This window comes from Pocillopora verrucosa, chromosome 4 (assembly GCF_036669915.1).
Source record: "Pocillopora verrucosa isolate sample1 chromosome 4, ASM3666991v2, whole genome shotgun sequence".
Classification (NCBI taxonomy): Eukaryota; Metazoa; Cnidaria; class Anthozoa; order Scleractinia; family Pocilloporidae; genus Pocillopora; species Pocillopora verrucosa.
This window is the reverse complement of record NC_089315.1, coordinates 27,763,670-27,782,814: the sequence shown is the minus strand read 5'-3', so window position 1 is coordinate 27,782,814 and position 19,145 is coordinate 27,763,670. Positions and strand designations below refer to the sequence as shown.

The 19,145-nt window shown below is 38.0% G+C and overlaps 1 protein-coding gene across 1 annotated transcript; it reads left to right on the top strand.

Moving 5' to 3' along the window:
• The first annotated feature begins 7,340 nt into the window (after positions 1-7,340).
• Positions 7,341-13,933, top strand: LOC131774872 (alpha-tubulin N-acetyltransferase 1-like). The gene is made up of 11 exons (XM_059090957.2): positions 7,341-7,785; positions 8,066-8,135; positions 8,765-8,856; positions 9,188-9,245; positions 9,429-9,542; positions 9,896-9,997; positions 10,700-10,745; positions 11,044-11,130; positions 11,728-11,995; positions 12,628-12,927; positions 13,423-13,933. Exons 1-11 carry the CDS (start codon positions 7,688-7,690, stop codon positions 13,700-13,702), a joined length of 1,515 nt encoding a protein of 504 aa, XP_058946940.2. The 5' UTR covers positions 7,341-7,687; the 3' UTR covers positions 13,703-13,933.
• The last annotated feature ends 5,212 nt before the right edge of the window (positions 13,934-19,145 follow it).

The window sequence follows — 19,145 nt, the reverse complement described above, 5'->3', positions numbered from 1 at the left end:
AAAGATATTTCCCTTTCCTCTGGTAAAAGATGCTCAACCGAAAAGCGCTCTAAGAGATTAAGTCAGTTAACCACGCTCTTAGCTTTTCTTCCAGATTTTTATTGGATTCATAGAAAGGTTGGCTTTAAGGAATGATTATTACAAATACATATTCGCTGAAACTTTCAATGATGGATGACTGATTTCCTGACCAAAAGGCCTGGGGCTGCAGATCGTGAACTGTAGAAACGTAGAAATGTAGAAACTATGACTTGCTACCTTTTTCTCTAGAAGTAAAATTATTCTTTACATGCGTTTGCACCTGGGAACAAAAGAGGAAGTGTTACATATGTGGTACAAATGAGTAGTTACAAAAATCACAGACGGTTACTCGCTTTAAAGCTTACCTATCACTGGTGGTTGAGTAGTGATGGGCGGAGATGAAGTGGTTAATTTTGGAGCTGAAAAAAATAACAGAACAGGAAAACGTTTTGTTTTTTACGGATGGATATTTAGGCGAGTTTTTAACAGTAATTTTTCGTCTATTTATCAAATTTTGTCATTGCCTTGATCTGTTAACAGGACTTCACTCGTATGATTTCATACCAAACTGGACTCCACTTTGCCTATTACTGTTACAAATAGCGTGTACCTGTCTCGCAATCTGCTCCAGTATAGCCAGGCACACAGTCACAACGATAATCTCCAACAAGATCAAAACACGTGCCTCCATTCTTGCAAGGGTTAGCTTCACACTCATTTATATCTAAGAATAAAAAATGCACACCAGCTTGTCAAATTAAAACCATTAACTAAACTGACCCCATAGCTGTACTAGATAACGAACGAAATACCTGTTTCGCAGGTTTTTCCTGAATATCCCGTTACACAATCACAGCGATAGCTTCCCTGAAGGTTAACACAAGTAGCTCCGTTCTTGCAAGGACTTTTGGTACATTCGTTAATATCTTAGAAAATGTAAGAAAAGGGAGAAATTCATAATTTACGGGTTGCTTCTCGACAGATAACAGTATTGATCCTTTTAAGTTCTAGGGTTGAATGTTAGACCTGTTTCGCAGTTCCTTCCAGTGTATCCAGGTTTGCAATCGCAACGATAACTTCCTCGAAGATTGATGCAGGCCACTCCATTTTTGCATGGGTTGTTCGTGCACTCGTTCACGTCTAAAATTACACAAATAAGATTGGGATAACCTTTATTTGAGGGCCACGAATCCTTTTTAGGTTAAAAAATTCGTACTTATCAAATTCATTTCTAACCATCTTCACAGTTCTTTCCGGTGTATCCAGATTTACAATCACAGCGATATCCTCCTCGAAGATTGACACAGCTGGCCTCGTTCTGGCAAGGTTTGCTTGCGCACTCGTCTGTATCTGTACATCAAATACCACTGCATTTAATCCCGAAAATTTAATGTTTTACTTCTAATAATACTATGTCCTTGTCGGATTTCTTTACCATGAATCCATGATAATCATGTACTAACATAGTTGCCTTTTGTATATATTACAATAAGTAGAAATGCCCCGTGATACGAAATACTTCAATAGCTGGTACGCATGATACATGATGAGTCATTTAAAAGCTAAGCGAAATTGTTTACTTACCCTTTTCGCAATTAACCCCAGAAAATCCCAGTTTACATTGACAACGATAACTATCTTGAAGATTGAAACATGTTGCTCCATTTTTGCAAGGATTATTCTTGCACTGATTTCTAACTGTAAAGAACAAGGGGTGTGTATTAGTAAAAGCTCAGACTGGTCCTAAAGGAAGATCATCGTCATCTTTTCACAAAGACTTTCTAAAAAGGTGCTTGAATTACCTCAAGTTCTAAGACTCTTTAACGGTTTTTTTTTCGTTTTTTCCACTTAGCGCCGACTTCCATGACGGTTTTCATAGGCTAAGTACCCCTTTATCATGTTGATTCCAAAATGAAAACTTAGAAATACAGATTTCCAATCAATCTCCCACCCTGAGTATCCGCAATAATGCAGATGACACTACTTTCTTTTTGACACTACTGGTAGACGGAAACATTTATCCCGATTTTTCTTTCACCTGAGTTTCCACAGTAGCGCAGATGACATGCTGGTGACGGTTTCAACTCGTAGACATAGAAACCGTCACAGTTACGCACTCGGATGTCAGTTTGCCATTGACAACAACCCTTTTTCCAGTGGAAACACGCTTTAACCGCCGCAATTCCGTGCGCAACAGTGGGATGATGCCCTTGAAGCCAACCAGGCGCATGCGTTCCGCAGGAGTTCATGGGAACACAAGAGGACGGCAGCTCGTTTCCTGAAGATCCACGGAGTCTGTACCATTTGGTTTTCAGTTTATTGTCACATTTAAACGATTGAACGTTGCCATATCCACGAGCTCTGGTATCATCTCCCAGGTACTCGTAGTTGATACACTCTACAAATTGAAAAAGAAACTGGCTTTTCGTAACTACTTGGCAAGGGTAATATCGACATAAACGCAGTAAGCATATAACAACGCAAAATTACATTTGTTTACCTGGTGGTAGGGTGAGGCCTGGACCTGAAATGAAATAACTCAGCAGTTACTCAGAAAGAAATGACGTTTTACAATTACTCTTGCGTTCCAGGCTTAACTGAGGTTTTTCGAGTTACAGCGCTAATGGTTCAACTGCTTTCCGTTCAATTCTAAAGCACAAAAATATACAAGATATTTTTTTGTCGATTACTTTATTTATTAGAAGCAAAGTAATAATCCCAAAAAGAAAAGTACAAGAACAAAAACCGAGCAGTAATTAAGAAAAAGAAAATGCAAATTTGAATTTCGTTGCAGTGTCGTAATCTATGAGATGAATGTCCTCATGACATGTATGTTTTCTTTAATTTTATAGCATGAATGAAAAAATCTCTCCTTGAAACTTAAAGTCCCAGTATATTCATCTCTTACCCGAATTTCCACAGTAACGTAAATTGCATCCGGGTGATTTGTTCAATTCGTATACAAAGAAGCCATCACAGTTGCGCACCCTTATTGTGTTGGACCAGTGACAACAGTTGTCGCCCCAGTGATAACACACCTTAGCCGACACAATTCCGTGCGCTACTGTCGGATGAGTTTCATGAAGCCACCCAGGGGCGCGAGTACCACAGCGGTTCTTTGGGACACAAGATAAGGGCATCGCATCGCCTGAAGCTCCTTGGAATCGGTACCATTTGGTTTCCATGGTATCATCACATTTGGAACTGCTTGTCTGGTAGCCACGTGACCTTGTAGAATCATCAATCACTTCGTAGTTTGAACATTCTGCATTTTGGCGACAGAGAATTTGTTTAAAACTGGTGTTAGGCTGCGTAACATAAAAACGTTTTGTTTTCATCTTACTTAAAGAGTTATAGAAAGTCATAAATAATATTGCACTTCTAGAATTCCAAGTATTCTAATCCCGAATATTTACATACACACGACCAATATGATTTGCATGATGAAGAGCCACCTCTACTCTAGAAACTAACAGTGGGGGTTTTCCAATGATACTCCCACTTGCCTTTTCGACCATTTTGTCGACAAGAGCACATATCAGCATCTTTTTGTAGCTGTTCAACTTTGCCTTGAAATCTATCATCACACTGATTTCCAATAAAGTTGCTATGGAAACAAGGTATGACGTCTTGATGCTAAGCGCGAAACCAAGTAATTTGTTGAAAGAAGTTACCAAGCTTCGATAATTTTAAGAAAAACATGCAGAGGATGCTAAGAAACATGACTAAAATACAATATTTGTTCGTGAAAAAAGTCCCAGGAATAAACAGCTAGTCCTTACCTTGTGAAGGTTCTGGTGGACCTAAAGTAAAACATGAAAGTTGACAAAAGTTATAACCATTCATTGTACCACTTCACCATGGCAAAAACCTTATGGATTACTATAGTTATTACTATTATCATTATTCCCACATCAATTATTCACAAGTGAATAATCGATGGGTGGTATCCAGGAACAGTTTAGAAGAACATCTTTATCAGGCTTTATCGTGCCTTTTCCTCAACCTTCCATAGCCAAGCTAAACAAAAGTCGTTTTTACAAACGTTGTCTTAATTATGTTCATTAGTAAAGGGGCTCTCGGAGTGACCTTGCATCCGTTTATCCACATATCAGGCTTTTTTTGCGAAATCATGTGTCCCGCCACTCAGTTGGCAAGGCATATGATTTTGACGGAAAATGGATAATTAAAACCGTCTTTATTCAAGTAAAAACCTTATTCTGCCGGTCAAAAGTATTAAAAATAGCTCTTTGTCCACTCAATGTCGACAATTGCGTCTTCACAAATTAAATAATAGTTGCTGAAATGACACTCACTTTCAAACATTTGACAACATTTGACCTTGTCTATACAGTGCAGTTCTTCGCATCCTCCTTTGTAAAACCCAGCCATGTAATATCCATGATCACAGCCAGTCAGACCTTTCTTGTGGAAAGATGCACCGATATCTTTGATGATGCATTGTCCGTATTTATTTGGAAGGTGTTTTGGTTTGCAACATTTTCCTTCTTCTATATTGTATAGCCAGTCCCCCCAGGTACGATACAGTCCTTGTAGAAAATGACCCTCTGGACATACTGCCCATATATGGAAACTTCAAAGTGAAGAGAAAGATGACAGTTAAACAAAGTTATTTCATGACTAATATTTGAGGGAAAAGAAGGAGGAGGACGGTAAAGTTTGAGCCCCGATCTGAAGTAAAAAAAGAAGCTATTTATGTTGTCTTGGGGGTGGGAAAAAGAACAAATTCTGAGTCACATAAGGAATCGAATCCCAGATCTTCGGATTTCGCGCTCCGATGCTCTGCCTCTCAGCTACAAAAAAAACCATATGACGCGCTAGGCCATAAAAGGACACGCGTCCTTCAAACAATTATCATGACTCTTCAGTGAAGCACTTACGAATCTAATTGATACCACCAATCGGCTTCGATACAAGTGGATTTGGTATTGTGGTTTTGTGCAGCAGCCTTGCAACAGTTGGCCTCCTCCAGCAAGTAAATTTTATCATCTTTGCCGTTGACGTCATTGCGATAAAACCCTGTTATGAATTCATCTGATGAGTCACAGTTTGACCAGCCTCGAGTGTCAAAACTTCTCCACCAATTTGCCATTCTACACTGCTGACTCCAACATTGACTCAATGTCAGCAACAGGAAGGACAGAGATACCAATAGTTTCATATTTCTGCTGGCCCGTAGTACTGTTATGGTCCACAATATATATGAAATAATCAGCACTAATATAACGCCCAGATCACACCATTCACGCATAAAAAAGCAAGAGAATCATAAAAATTTTACCCTTTTTCGACTAAATTTTGGACCTATTGAAAACACAACTTTTTCCTTTGTTATGGTCTTTAGGATACAATCTATGGTCTCTTGAGTGTTTCCTTTTTTTTTTTTTTTTCTTTCATTCCTATTTCATTCCTACCCACGAAGCCAGTTGATTAATAGTTGATAGTTTTATAAAATTAGCTTACCTGGCTATTGCAATACATTGTTCAAGAAAGGACCTCTTAGCTTGCAGTGTTATTCAATTCAAACCTTTTTTGACAAAACTTTTCTGTGGCCAAAAACCATACATAGCAACTGAAGGGAAAATTGTTTTGTTTTTTCTTTCATTTCTTTTTACTTTTTTTTTTAAATTCGTTTTCATTTTTTTAATTCGCATTATTTGTAGATCAATTCGGCTTGCTTATATCTTGTAAAAAAAAATTATTAACCCCCGAGGAAGTAGAAAATTCTTCCAAAAACTGAATTTAAATATTTATGGAATCAGTAAATTCAGTTGATACCAGTTTAACCTCTTCCAGTATTTTTCAATGCGATCAAGACTTACCTATTTTCCCGTTATCCAAAAAGATACCTTTCACTCCGGATACTTGACAAGCTGCAACACAACCAATTTTTTCTCTCTCCTGGCCACAAAGGAACTGACGAGGCAAAGGCAAAGACTTGCGCTCCATGAAATCCATATTGCTTACTTAAAAATTTCCAATTACAGAAAATGAGCAGCTATTCAAATATTACAGTTCAACAGGTGATCAGTGGAATACTTAGGCGCTGTGAGGTGCGAAAATATGCTTAGAAATTTCATCTTCTATTTTTGTGAAATAATGTTAAAGATAAACAGGGTAAAAAAGGTAAACAATATTTGCGCTCATCAAAATTTAATTACTGTTGAAAATTCCTTTCTAAAGCAGATGCAACCAAACCTCCCACAAATTTACTGAAATAGCCTGACTAGAATTTGAGTTTCGTATTTGGTACGGCTTTATTCAGGAAATAATTTTCAACCTTTTCCTAAATGATTCTGAAACGCATTGGTTGTAGCCGTTAAGCCACACTCAGCTTCGGATGACTAGTTGTAAGTTATAATGACTAAATGTGAAGGCTGCACTCAGCTGGACAATGCAAACTCGTTTAGAAATGAAACACTTTTTATCATGGTCATCTAATACAGAGGCCTCTTTTTGCAGGCCTGAACTGAGATTCAAGATGGACATGACCTTATTCGGCTGCTTTCAGCTTACAACTGTAACGAATCATAATTTTCAGTCTTTACTCTCCTTTTCCTCTTCTCAATTTTATTATTGTTTTTTTAAATTTTAAATGGGCCAGTCAACGAATGCGCGTTCTTCTTTTCTCTTGATCGTATGTCATCTCGCATTTAATTCTTTCACCTGGCTTGAAGAACCACCAATCTACAAGGCATTCGATAACAAAGCACAGAAAAAATGTTAACGAATCGGCAAAAAATATTATAAATTATTTCACGGTCCTAATAAGCACTGTTTAACATATTTGTATTCTATTACAGGCAAATAAACAATTACCTCTATGTAACTTTGTTTGTTCTCCTGAAAATGAACTGATTTTATGTACTTTAATCAATGCTAAGTCTATAAATCTCACTCAGAGATATGTCACCTGTCGCCATTTTCATGCAAAACAACGATCTTCTGGCCGTTAGAACAAAGAACTGCTGGTTTTGTTGGGAGGATAGCAAAGAATAATTTAAATGACAAAACCAGTGTTTGTTAGGTGTCGCTGCAAAGTCATGATTTTCCCAAAATCGTCGGAATCTCACACATTTCTCGATGCCACGGCTGTAAAAACATGATGAGTGCTTCTATAACTTTCGTTCAGCTCAAAATATGGTACAAATCAAGAGTAAGTCATTTCATCTTGAACAAACCAAGGGTACTCCTTTTGCATTGATCCGTTTACGAAAAATAATACACAACGTACTACTTGGTCATGTGCGAGGCCGCTGATCAAGTAAATAGGCCTGTAAAGTTGTGTCAGGTTTCATTTGACGACAGTTTATGGGAAAGTTTATGGTTGCTAAAGGGGTCTGAATTCACCGGTAAAGGTACAGCCAATTGACTTTACGGCTTTAAAAAGACCCGATCTGGCCTTTTGAGTCTTGTAACCATAGAGAGACTTCGTTTGCACAGAACTGACTTACGTAAGAACTTGAAACGAATAACAAAGAAGTAGGCTTCCGCTGTCGCCATGGCGAAGAGGTGCAATCCAGACTGTAAAATGAAAACGATACTCTCATAACAAGTTTAGAGTCATTCGATGGCTCAGAAAGGGCGATGATTCCTGGTCCCAGGGACTTTTTGTTGGAGGCGTGGATCTAACCGAACAGTGCAGATGGAGTTTGCTTTTAACATCAATGACTTGTTACCCGATCTAATTACAGTCGTTGACGACAAGTTAGCCCCATTTCGGTCGCGAATTAAAAATGACAGGTTAGTGTCTATCGACTAATTTTATGTTGAGATGATAATTCTACATTTTTAACATAACATAGCTATATATTAATTTGATTTAAATTATATTGCGAGTTATCGTAAATTTATACTCGAGACATCATGTTCAGGTTCATCTATCAACCATTGTGATGTTGTCTGAAAGAAAGCAAGCAATTGCAAATAATTTTTTGCAAACTTAAGTGAATGCAGAAACTAGAGAACAATTGGTTTAAATGGAGAAAGATTTTTCAGATATTTGTTTGTGTTCCATTAAAAGGTATGAATTTGCAAACAAGCAATCTCAGCTGAAGATAGTTATTGATCACATGGGGGAAGCTTCTACAAGGGTGAGATTTATTTATCACTGTCATCTTGAAATCAGTTTGGGTAATTGATACTATTCTTTTTGCTGACAATACTTGTCACAATTAAGATCAAGCACTGTATAGGAAATTCATGAAGCATATTAGTTTTTAGTTCTATAATTCATTTTCAATATATTATGTACATGTAATACTGCATTTGCAGGGCTTCTGATTTTGTGCTATGAACTGACTGCAAAGAACGTATAGTGTGTCATTGACAAGGAATCCCATGATTCATGAACATTTGAGAATTTGGCACAATCTCATAAAAAGATCCCAATGTATTATTACTTACATGTAGCGTAGGAAACATTATACATAGTTATAATTAATTTTAGAAGACTACCCTTGGGTTGTCTCAAACTACATGTACCAATTAGATAAATAAGTGTCAGGAGAAATCTAAAGATTTTCAGTGAATTGATTTAGGAAACTGGGAATGGTATAACTGACAGACTTCTGAGATTTTTGAATCAGTTAATTAATTAATTCATAGGAATTAATTTGTGTTAGGATATAGTTAAATTAAAAGTGTTGTTCAAAGCTTAGTCTGTTGAAATATATTTAGATTTTTTAATTTGTAACTTAGCCAAGTTCTCTCTTCCACCAAGGCCCAAGGTTTGAGAGCACCAATTACAAGTGCATTAAAACTGCAACATTCAGACCACAGGCTTTATGTTATGAAGGATTCAGCTGCAAACAAGTATGTTTTTACTGTTATCATAAACTGTGTATTTACCATGGGTTAATGCATTAGAGCTGGAATTATTAAGCAGGAGGCTTTGGAAGTTAAATTGGCTTATTAAGTGAGTCACTGGAAAATGAAAATGAAAGCTGCATGCAACTCAGAATTTGAGGTTGTCTGTGATTTCTAACCAATTAGAAGCTCTTGACATCATACATTCTGTATTTTTACTTGAAAAGTCTCAATGGAGATATCAGGGTTTGCAGTAGACTTTTTTATTCCTGTACTGTAAACAATTTCCAAATACTGTTTAGAAAATAGATGGATTTCCTTTTTCTTTGTAACCTAGTGGCCAAGGATCAGTTGTGGGGATTCTTAAAGTTGGTCATAAAAAGTTGTTTTTAATGGTAAGGAAAGTTTGATATGTTTTCTTAGAAAAACTACAGTAAGAGAAAGAAAAAGGGTTTTTTTTTTCATTTTGTTTGCTTATTTGTTTTATTCTTTGTGAGTGGAGGTGAGAGCTTTTGTAGAGAAGAGAATTTATTTTTGACTCAAGTTATGTATGACTAAATACAATTGCACCTCATTAGGATATGCAAAGTGTGCAGTATGAAGTCAATCCCTTGTGTGTATTGGATTTCTATGTCCATGAATCTCGTCAGAGAACTGGTTGTGGCAAAAGGCTATTTGAACACATGTTGAAGGTACAGTATCTGGAGAAAATTAAAAGTGGCTTTACCTTGGTAAAAGTAAAAACTAGGTCTGAGTTACTAATTAAATGCTGCAGCACTGCAGATGGTGCAAATTTTCAAACTTTTAGCTTTTGTATTCTTACATTGGTGTCGCTGGTTTCAGACTTGTAAGGTTTTTTTTCACTTCTTGTCAGACACCAAAATTCTTGCAGCAACAAGATTGGATACATTACCTCTCACCAGGCTGATTTTGTTAAAGAGAAAGAGATTTATTTTAAGAGAAATAGTATGCCCCGAAAAAGACATTCTCTGTTTTCTGAATCAAAGTGTGGGAAATTGAACTCATGTTATTCTTTTTTCATCAGATGGAAGGTAGAATGGTTTATCAGCTAGCTATTGACAGACCATCTCACAAGTTTGTCTCTTTTCTGAAGAAATATCATGGCTTCAAAAATGCAATTCCTCAGGTTGGTTTTGATTTTCTGTAATGTATGGTCATAAGTTTCATAAAGAGTTCAAGTATAAATTTTTTCAGTGGTACTGTGAATGAGAGATGGAGAATTTTCCATCTTGTAGAATTCCCATCTCTGTGAATTCATGGTATGGCTTATAATAAGCTGCAAACTCTGCACATAGTAACAAGCAAACTAAACTAAATGCTCAAGGGATATGCAGGGAAATTTTACAGTACAGTGCTTCACATAAATCCAGTCTCTTGCATTTGGACAGCAAATTGAAACCATTTCCTATTGGTTACAATGTAAATATTCTGGATTCTTGATCTAAAGGTCCTGGGTCTTAAAGTTCTGGCCTAGGTCTACCCTCGTGGTGCCGCTGACCACTTACATGTAGTCTCCTTCAAAGCTGTTGTTTGGTCTCGTAACGCAACGTCATTTGTTTAGAGCGTTGCGTGATGTCCTCGGTTGCGCAGGGGACTTTGACCATTCTTCACTTGGGAATGTAAATGGTATCGAAAAATTATCAGAGATGAGGATGAATAAATAGTTAGCCCTCTTTTTTCCTTTAGGATTAGAAAGAAATGGTAAAACGCTTGGCTTGTCTTAACGCAAAGTCTCGCAAAGCCAATCCTCCCCTATCTCCGTCCCCCTTACCTGAACACTTAAAGCGTGCTCTGCTAAGACGAGTTACTATTTTGTCGTTGTTTTCAGGCAAACAACTTTGTGATTCATGAGCATTTCTTCTCGGATCTGCAGGGTAAGACTATTTTATGATCCCAGACGATTCAGACCGTAGGTGAAAATAACTAGTCTGAAAACTTTGAACATCGGTGTGTTTATTCACTCGCCTGGTCGTTCTTTTCCCCTTTATTCGTTCACTCTCACACTCAACCCTCTTTCCTTTTCGTATCCAGGGCCTCAAAAGGCCATGCAGTTTACTCAGTAGTTTGTCCATGTCTTTATGGCGGCCTTTACTATTGTTTCGTTCAGCTGCCCAGTTTAATTTTTCTTTTTATTATACAATTTATCTTCGTTTTATCATTTCTTTTTCGTAGCTGTTGGCCATGTACCGCGTCGAAGTTATCGCTTTGCTAATGCCAGTCTATCAGGGAAGCCCCCAATACATACATACAGAAAGACAAGTAAGATCAATCAGTTAATATGAAGGCAACTGGACTAAATTAACAATTTATTTCTGAATTTCTTTTAAACCTTGAACTCCCAAGATCTGATTGTTGATCCTCCGCTTTAGCTGCTATACATTTCCTCGTAGATTAGTTATAAGAATTTGATTTTAAAATCAAGATAACAACTTCGCCTGATAAGTTTGAGTATTCTCATTACCTGTTTGTGGGATAATGTAGGGATACTTTAGGGAGAAGGTACATGTTAATCACTTTTGGGAGTTAAAGGGTTAACTTATGGATACAAACCACAACTCACTTTCCTTTGCCAACCCATCGTCAATCTTCATGCCTAAATCAGCCAGTGGCATGGGTTGATCTAAATTTAAGGGGTGTGGGGTGGGGTGGGTGCATCTTCCCTCTCACTAAATGATTTTGATCTTGGCAATACTTATGGGTGATGAGTCTAAGCAGTTTGTGGAATTCATCAAAAAAATGAGTGCGGTTGGATTACAAAAGTTCAAGCTCATCCCACAATTTAGTGATTTTCGTGGAGCACTGTGCAGTAAACATTGCACTGATCTCGCTATCTCTAAATTTGTCTCGCGTCTGTAGGTCATGCTCGTGACACTCCACCTCTGCTGCTGCGTCGTCAGTCTTCTTCCAGCCGTCAGTCCAGTCGACCGAATAGCGGCAGAGAGTTCTCACACGACACTGCACACAGCGGCGAATCCGAGCCGTCAGCCTTGCAGCGAATAAACAATTCTCTACAAGACATCAACCTTCCTCCAGTAGTGCCAAGGCCTTCATCACGAAACTCGGCACCAGGCTCACGGGGTTCCTCTGCAGGGCGGAGGTCTGTGACGAGACAGATGGAGTTAGGGTAGGAAAGGGTTATGCCCCTAATTAGCCAGTGATGTTGTTATTAGTTCGTATTTTTTTCTGTCACGGTATACTCGTTGTACGGCGGATTCCATAGCCTTGTTGTACCCTGGAGTCTAATACGTTGTAGCTATAAACATGTGTTATTCTCGGATATCAGTTTTACATGCGATATTTCGTCATACGAGGAAAGTGTTTCGATCCTTTTCCTCGCTGGCTTTCATGAAGCTACCAACGCGATTTGATACAAATACAGCACCAGAATACGCTTCAACTTTTCCAAGGTTATCCGATATTGCTGTAAAATACAGGATGTAAATGTAATGAATTTCGCTGTGTAAACACCTTTTAAAGAGTATTGCCTCGGTGTTATAGCATTCTGGAGGAGAAGGGGTGAGGACTTGTGAAATATTTATCCTGGAGTCTAGAGTGAGACCCCATGTTCAATGTAGGTATTTCGTGCGATCAGTGAAGAAAATCTCAGCCGAACGAGACTTGAACGTAACATTTTGCATGTCATCAGCTTCATTGATGGTAATGATTCATCTTCGCTCTTTTGCTTTTTGAGTACAGGAGTCAATTATTAACTAAAGATTAATAACTCCTTACCCTTTACTTTTCGTGTAACATCAGAACACCAGAAGCGACCGGTCACGTTAGCTATGAGACCTACAACGCGTCACGTGGTTTGGCGGCTCGCGCCACTTCGTACAGCCGCCACTCAAACCGTGTGAATTCAGCGGACTTTTCAAAGACGAAAAAAGACGTCGTAGTTACGGGCACAAAAGTTAGTGACAATTTTTATAGGAACAATAGCGGAGGAAGAGCACGATCTCTGCATCTTACCTCAGTCGAAAATCCTTTCCTGGGACACGGAGTTATGGAAAAAACTTCTCCACAGAGGAAACAAGAAAGAGCAGGAACGCAAGAACAGTTAAGTTATTTCGAAATATTTCTTAGCACTCTGTTGCCTTGATCACCATTTGTTCTGGGGTTTTTAGTGTAATATGTTATAAACTGACGGTAATCGTTGGTGAACAATGCAACAAGTCCAAAGAAGGAAGTAAATACTTCTTCAATAATCCTTCTGCGCATTTTTGTTTGTTTGCTTGTACCTTTTTATTTCGTTTTGGTTTTTTCTTTTCTTTCTTTTTTTTTTGTCTTTTGTTATTGTTTTTTTTTCTGTTTTGTTTTTGTTTTATAGGTTTGGTTTCCAATAGAGATGTTCTTCTTTTCCGGTTTTTTTGACCATCACAAAATTTTGGATTTAAGGCTCCCATCTCCAGAAATTTGTCGTAACCTTCACTTTTTTGCTCACGATGAGCAACGAAATAGCACAATTTTTGTTCCATTTTGTTTCTCGGAAATTTTTCCAGGGCTTTTGCTGCGTAAATGTTAACAGTCTGCACCGTTCTCTAATTCTTTTAGAATGGCCTCGACGATGGTTCCGCCCGAAGAAGGCGCACAGGATCAGAACTTCAATATCACTGACAAAAACGAGACATCAGAGACATCACAACAAAGTGGAATAACACCATCGGGAAGTTTTACCGTCGGCACAATGTTTAAAGCCCATTTTGGTAACAGACAACCTTTCATCGGTAGCTCCTGGAATATTTTTGGAGTTCCGACCTTTATGAATAAAGACTCTAATTCAGCTCACTACGCGTACACGAGACGAACACAAAGTAGACATCACCCGTTTTGAGGAGTTCATGTACATAATGCACTCCTGCTAATATCGGGCTGGTTCCGTGGGGAACGAATTTTCTTCGGTTGTAAACGAGCAACGCTTTTATTAATGTTCATCATTTAGTTTCCGAGTAAACCTTCGCTATCCTGGTATAACATTTGTTTATTCCTATCTCTTCAATGGTTGTCTAAATCAGCAAACGATTATGTCAAAGGTAATTACAGCAATTTTCAATTGAGTGTCGAATGTAATCCGAGATAGCATTGGTTTCGCTTTATTCCGCTCTGTGATTGGTCAAGAAAACTCACGCCAATCCTCTTAACCAATCAGATTCGAAACTTGAACTTATCTTGACTCGGCCATTTGCCTTTTCCCGCGTTTCAGGCAGTGTACTTGACTTTTCATCGGCGCCTTCTGTGTTCTCGTTTCGTCGTATTTCTGTTGCCATTACTGTAATTTTGGTTTGATGACACTCACTCAAAATTGGCTTAAATTTGATCAATTTATGATCGATTTTTCAAGACGTGACTTTAAACATGATTTCTTCATGTTAACAGCGGCAAAGGTCGAGTGAGGGCCTTTAACTCGACACCTTTACGTAGACACCCCTCTCCCCTTTTCCTCTTCCCCTGGTTAAGGGAAGGAAGTGTTACAATCTAACTCCGCACCGCCACCAACCCGGATAACGAGGCATGGCAAATTGAATCTGTATCTTAACATAAATTATTATCACGTACGTTTAACTTCGCGCCCTTTCAAGAGAACCGTCGAAGAGGTGACCAGAACGCACAAAGTTAATATCATTGTATGATTTTATCTTGATTGAACGCATTGATAGTGTGTAGGATAGTTCAGTGTGCGAGTTTTTCATGCTACCTACATCACTTCTATAAATAATTATTTTTACTTATATTTATATTATTTTTATACGCAAAAGAAATGCATGTACTTATTTCTGTCCGTGTCTATTGTGTAAACCCTTTAACTCCCAAGATCTGATAGTCAATTCTCCCCTCCAGCGACTACATATGTCCTTTTAAATTAGTTACAAGAACATGGTGTTAGATCAAGACAACGACTTCTACTTGAAATGTTTGAGTATTTTCGTTACCTCTTTGCTGAATAATGTATGGATATTGCAAGGAGAAGATAGACGTTTATCACTTCTGGGAGTTAAAGGGTTAAATGTGTGAAAATAAAAGAAATTGAGAAAAAGAAGCTCTTGCGTGACACTTTTTGTGGACGGACACAATGTGCCTGTGGCTTTTAGGAGAATGTTCCAAAAGTAGTATTTGTGTTTAATTTGACCCCTTTATACTCGCTGTGAGAGCGTTCTAATTTGACTGGTATTTTGGCTAGCGTGACCTGATGCTTGCTATTTTAAATGAAATGTTTTCTTACACGTAATTGGCTTTAGATAGAGACTGTTTTGACTGAGTTTTGTTTAGTACCACTTGAGGCCATTTCCCAATAGCTAACGTATTGAGTTCGTACCCCATCCAGGAGCGGATGTTGACAAGAGAAAACCGAGACCACTGCTTTAGGTCCAGGAAAACAAAGCAAGAGAGAGCACGCGAGAATTGGCCTAAGAAAATAGTGAACTTGTCGAGTTAAAACTCGTGTTTGCTGTTTCCAGTTAGTAGCTATGTAATACCTAATTTCAGTTATATCGTTCTCTTTAGGATTATCAGAAAGTTGTAAATATAAGCTGCTTACGAACGTGAAGGGCGATTTCGGCATCTGATATCCATTCTGATTTGTCAGTGCGAAAGCCTGAATGATTGGTTGGCTCGTCGACGAAATTTTCTGCAGCATTTTGTAGGTTAGAGACATTTACTATTTCTATTTCTTGCATATGAGGCTGGTTTCCCAAATTTCAACACCAACTTATGGTCCGACAAAACAATATCGACCTTGGATATTGTAACTCAGAACAGACGAACACCTTAGTTTGAAATTCTTAAATTTGTTGAGAGTCATCCGTCTTCCTGAATCTTTAGATCAGACAAGTTTCCAATATCTTTCTTGTACTTATGACTGTTCATTTTTTATTCGCATGTGCTTCCGATGCCGTTTGCCGACGATGACTCGACGAAAACCTATGATATGATATGGGATGACAATGCGGTTTTATGAAGGCTGTGGTATAGTACAGCACCGTAAATGTTCAAAGAGCAATCTTCAAGGCGCCAAGACACCAGTTGTGGGTTTGGCGCCGGGTGGAGAGGTTCTATTTGGGATAATGAAATTTCTTTCCCTTAGTTCTTTTTAACAGGATTAGTGGCTGACAATATAATGATAAAATCATCGAGCACTTTCTATTACAAGGAAATCACAATTTAATTGTGGGGGTGTACACGTAATCTACACATCTTTTCTATTCTAAACTTCTTGGCGATGTAACCATTCAAAAATAGTGTTTTGATATTGAGCGATAGAGATTAATGGTTTAACTAATGAAATATCGAAAGAGGTTTAAGAGAGGTATGACGTTAAAACACTTAGAAATGGAATAAACAAGATTAATATTTTGAGACGAATTAACTAGTGTTTGCGCGAACTTTCAAGATGGGGGAAAATATTTTGTTATCATATCTATAGGATTTAAGACAATGATTCCTTCTCAGGTAAAAACACAGAAAAATAGAAAAATCACCCCTAAAACGTGGCAAGACTTCATCGTTTGATGGAAAGAGCAGAACAACAACAACAGTTCTTACTTTAGCCATATATTCGAAGACAAAATAAAGAAAAAAAAAGTGCGTTAAGAAGCTCTGAAAAGTAAAGGGTGGTGGCTTCACTGAAACAGAGACTGAATCTTTCTGCAACTCAATACAAACCCACCTACCTTGCCCAGTAGGAAACCAACGCTTTCAAAGGCGGTAAAACATACGAACAGAGATCAAATTACAGGAAGGGCTTGACCTCTCTCTTTTTCTAGTTTTCAACTTTCTCTCACGAAATACTTTATTTGGCGCCATAGATATCACCCACAGTTCCGAGCTTACGCTAACTTTGCCAACTGAAACTTTGAATAATATTTAGGCTCCTAAATTAACTTGTATCCAGTTATTGATACTTAATTGCTTCGAAATGACTTCAAATAACGTTTTCAAGGTTTAATATATAAAGCAACTACAGAACTTAGTCTCTATTTGCATGTGGTCGGCTATTAAAGTACAGCCGCAAGCCTGTCCTTGTGGTATTTTGTTGTGGGATAGATAACACCTCTCAATGGCTTATTTACAGATCATTTATTTTTCAATGACCGTTTCAGTGCAGTTTCACGTCAGTTCCAGTTATTCTTTAGACTTGGTCCTGATTGCCACAGTCTTTTTGTAAGCATGGAAAACATAAAAAGCTGTTTCATTATCTTGAAAATGAGGTGCATACACAATGTAGCTTACAGAGTTGAAAGCACGTTGCGTGCTGTGAACGTTTGTCGGCTTCGGTCCTCACCCTGGCGTAGGTGTTCCATAACAACTCAGGAAGGAACCGCTGGATAGAGGCCTCAGAGTGCACAAATTGATATTCTACTGCCTCGTGCCTTTTTTGGCTTGTTCTCTCGTTTATGAACCAACTTTAAACTTAAGCAATGACGTTTGTTGGACTTTGAACTTTGGTTTATAAACTATTCCTTAATTTGAGCTGTTCTTAATCGCCCTGACCCCTTTGTACCAAAACCTCCCAAAGTGTATCCCAATCTTAAGAAGTGCAGCCGACACAAACACTAATGGAAAGAACTTATATTGTGTGCGGTGAAATGACTTTAAGTCTGTTTTGCGATTCTTTCGGTACTACAAATCAACTTCCCAGTTTTACATATTTTAGGCTTTATTTTTCGCAAACTGTACTGAGAATCATGAAGATTGGTTTGCATTAAAAGCTGGCGATGTGCTCTACAGCTTTGTTTATATAGGAGTTGAATGATATGGTAACACACCACTAAGTTGTTGTTAAGTTGTTTTCAGTTCGTTCATAATTTTCAAAACTTCAGAATGTACAATCATCTGTTTTCATCGTTTAAAAGCATCACATCAGGCCAAGAATAGTTTCCATTCCGTCCTTTCTTGTTTCGTGTTTCGTATTTAACCAATGTCACTTAGTTTTTCTTCAAATGAATGTAGAGACTCTCTTTTCGCGCTGGCATTCAGAGAAAACTATTGAACAACAATTGAAATTTCTAGTCAAAAATATAGAGTAGGTCACTGAATATAGCATCGCGGTCATGTTGTATGTTGTAGATGCTCAAAATAAGGCCACTGTGGTGCATTTCGACCTCTGATTTGCTTACGATCATACGTTAGGAAATAACTGAGAACGTTCGAGAATGGATAACAATCAAAGCCGTCAGTCCTCTTAATTTTTTTTATCAGTGTCATATATATTGCAATTTACGCCCACCTCAGCCTGGCCCTGGATTTGTCACGTTTGAATTGATCCGTTAATTTGCCTCTTAGCAACCGTTGGCTACTGCCCCCTTAAATGACGGCTGAGATGAAATACCCACTGTCAAAACAGGAAAACATTGAAAACATTTGAAATTTATCTGTTTATTTACCTCTTAGCAACCGTTGGCTACTGCCCCCTTAAATGACGGCTGAGATTAAATACCCACTGACACAACAGGAAAATATTTTGTCCCATAACTGGATAAGTAGGGTGTGGGCATATTGTATGATTCTCCACAAAGAGGCATTTTTATGTATTCAGTCACTTTCAAAACTGCATGCAGACTTAGCTTTTGTCTTACTCCATAAAAGTTAACTGTGAAGGTGCCTTAAAAAACACGCCTCCTTAATTGCTTGTGATCCGCCCGCTTTCATCTCATTATCATGTAAGTTGTTTTCTAGTCTAGTCAACCGTGGATTATTCCCCGATGGCAAGTGATATGAAATATTTTTATTTGGAACAGTCATCTTCCGAACGAAGTAGGTGATTCGTTTTTCTACCTTTCAACCTTAACTTTTTGGTGATTTTGGTAGACTGGAATCTAAGGAGCACGATTAAGCCATAGTTTAATGCAGGTGAACACGTCTCAATTGGTCTAAGTCCCCATCTTTGTATGTCAAGTACGTCCTTAGTTTAAATGAAGTTTACGTGGGACGTGAGAAAAAAATTGGTCTCACTTAATTTGCTCGTGCAATTTTGCATTCTTTCTTACAGAGTTCACGGCAAAATATCAACCTAACTCGTTTACAAATGGCTGAAATTTTTCATTTCATGTCCAATTACCATACGAAATTTCCCTCAGGCTCCGCTGGTAATTTGCAGAATTAAGCTTAGAGCAAAGGTGAGGAAAACATCTCGATAAAGATAGATCACAATGTGGCTTTGGTCAATTTTCGTAGAAAGTGAGCGTATTATGAAACTCAACATTTTAACTTGGCTTCTTTTCAATTTCCTAATCTTTTCTCACAGCACTTTGTTTGGAGGCTGCAGTAAGTGATACTCATTA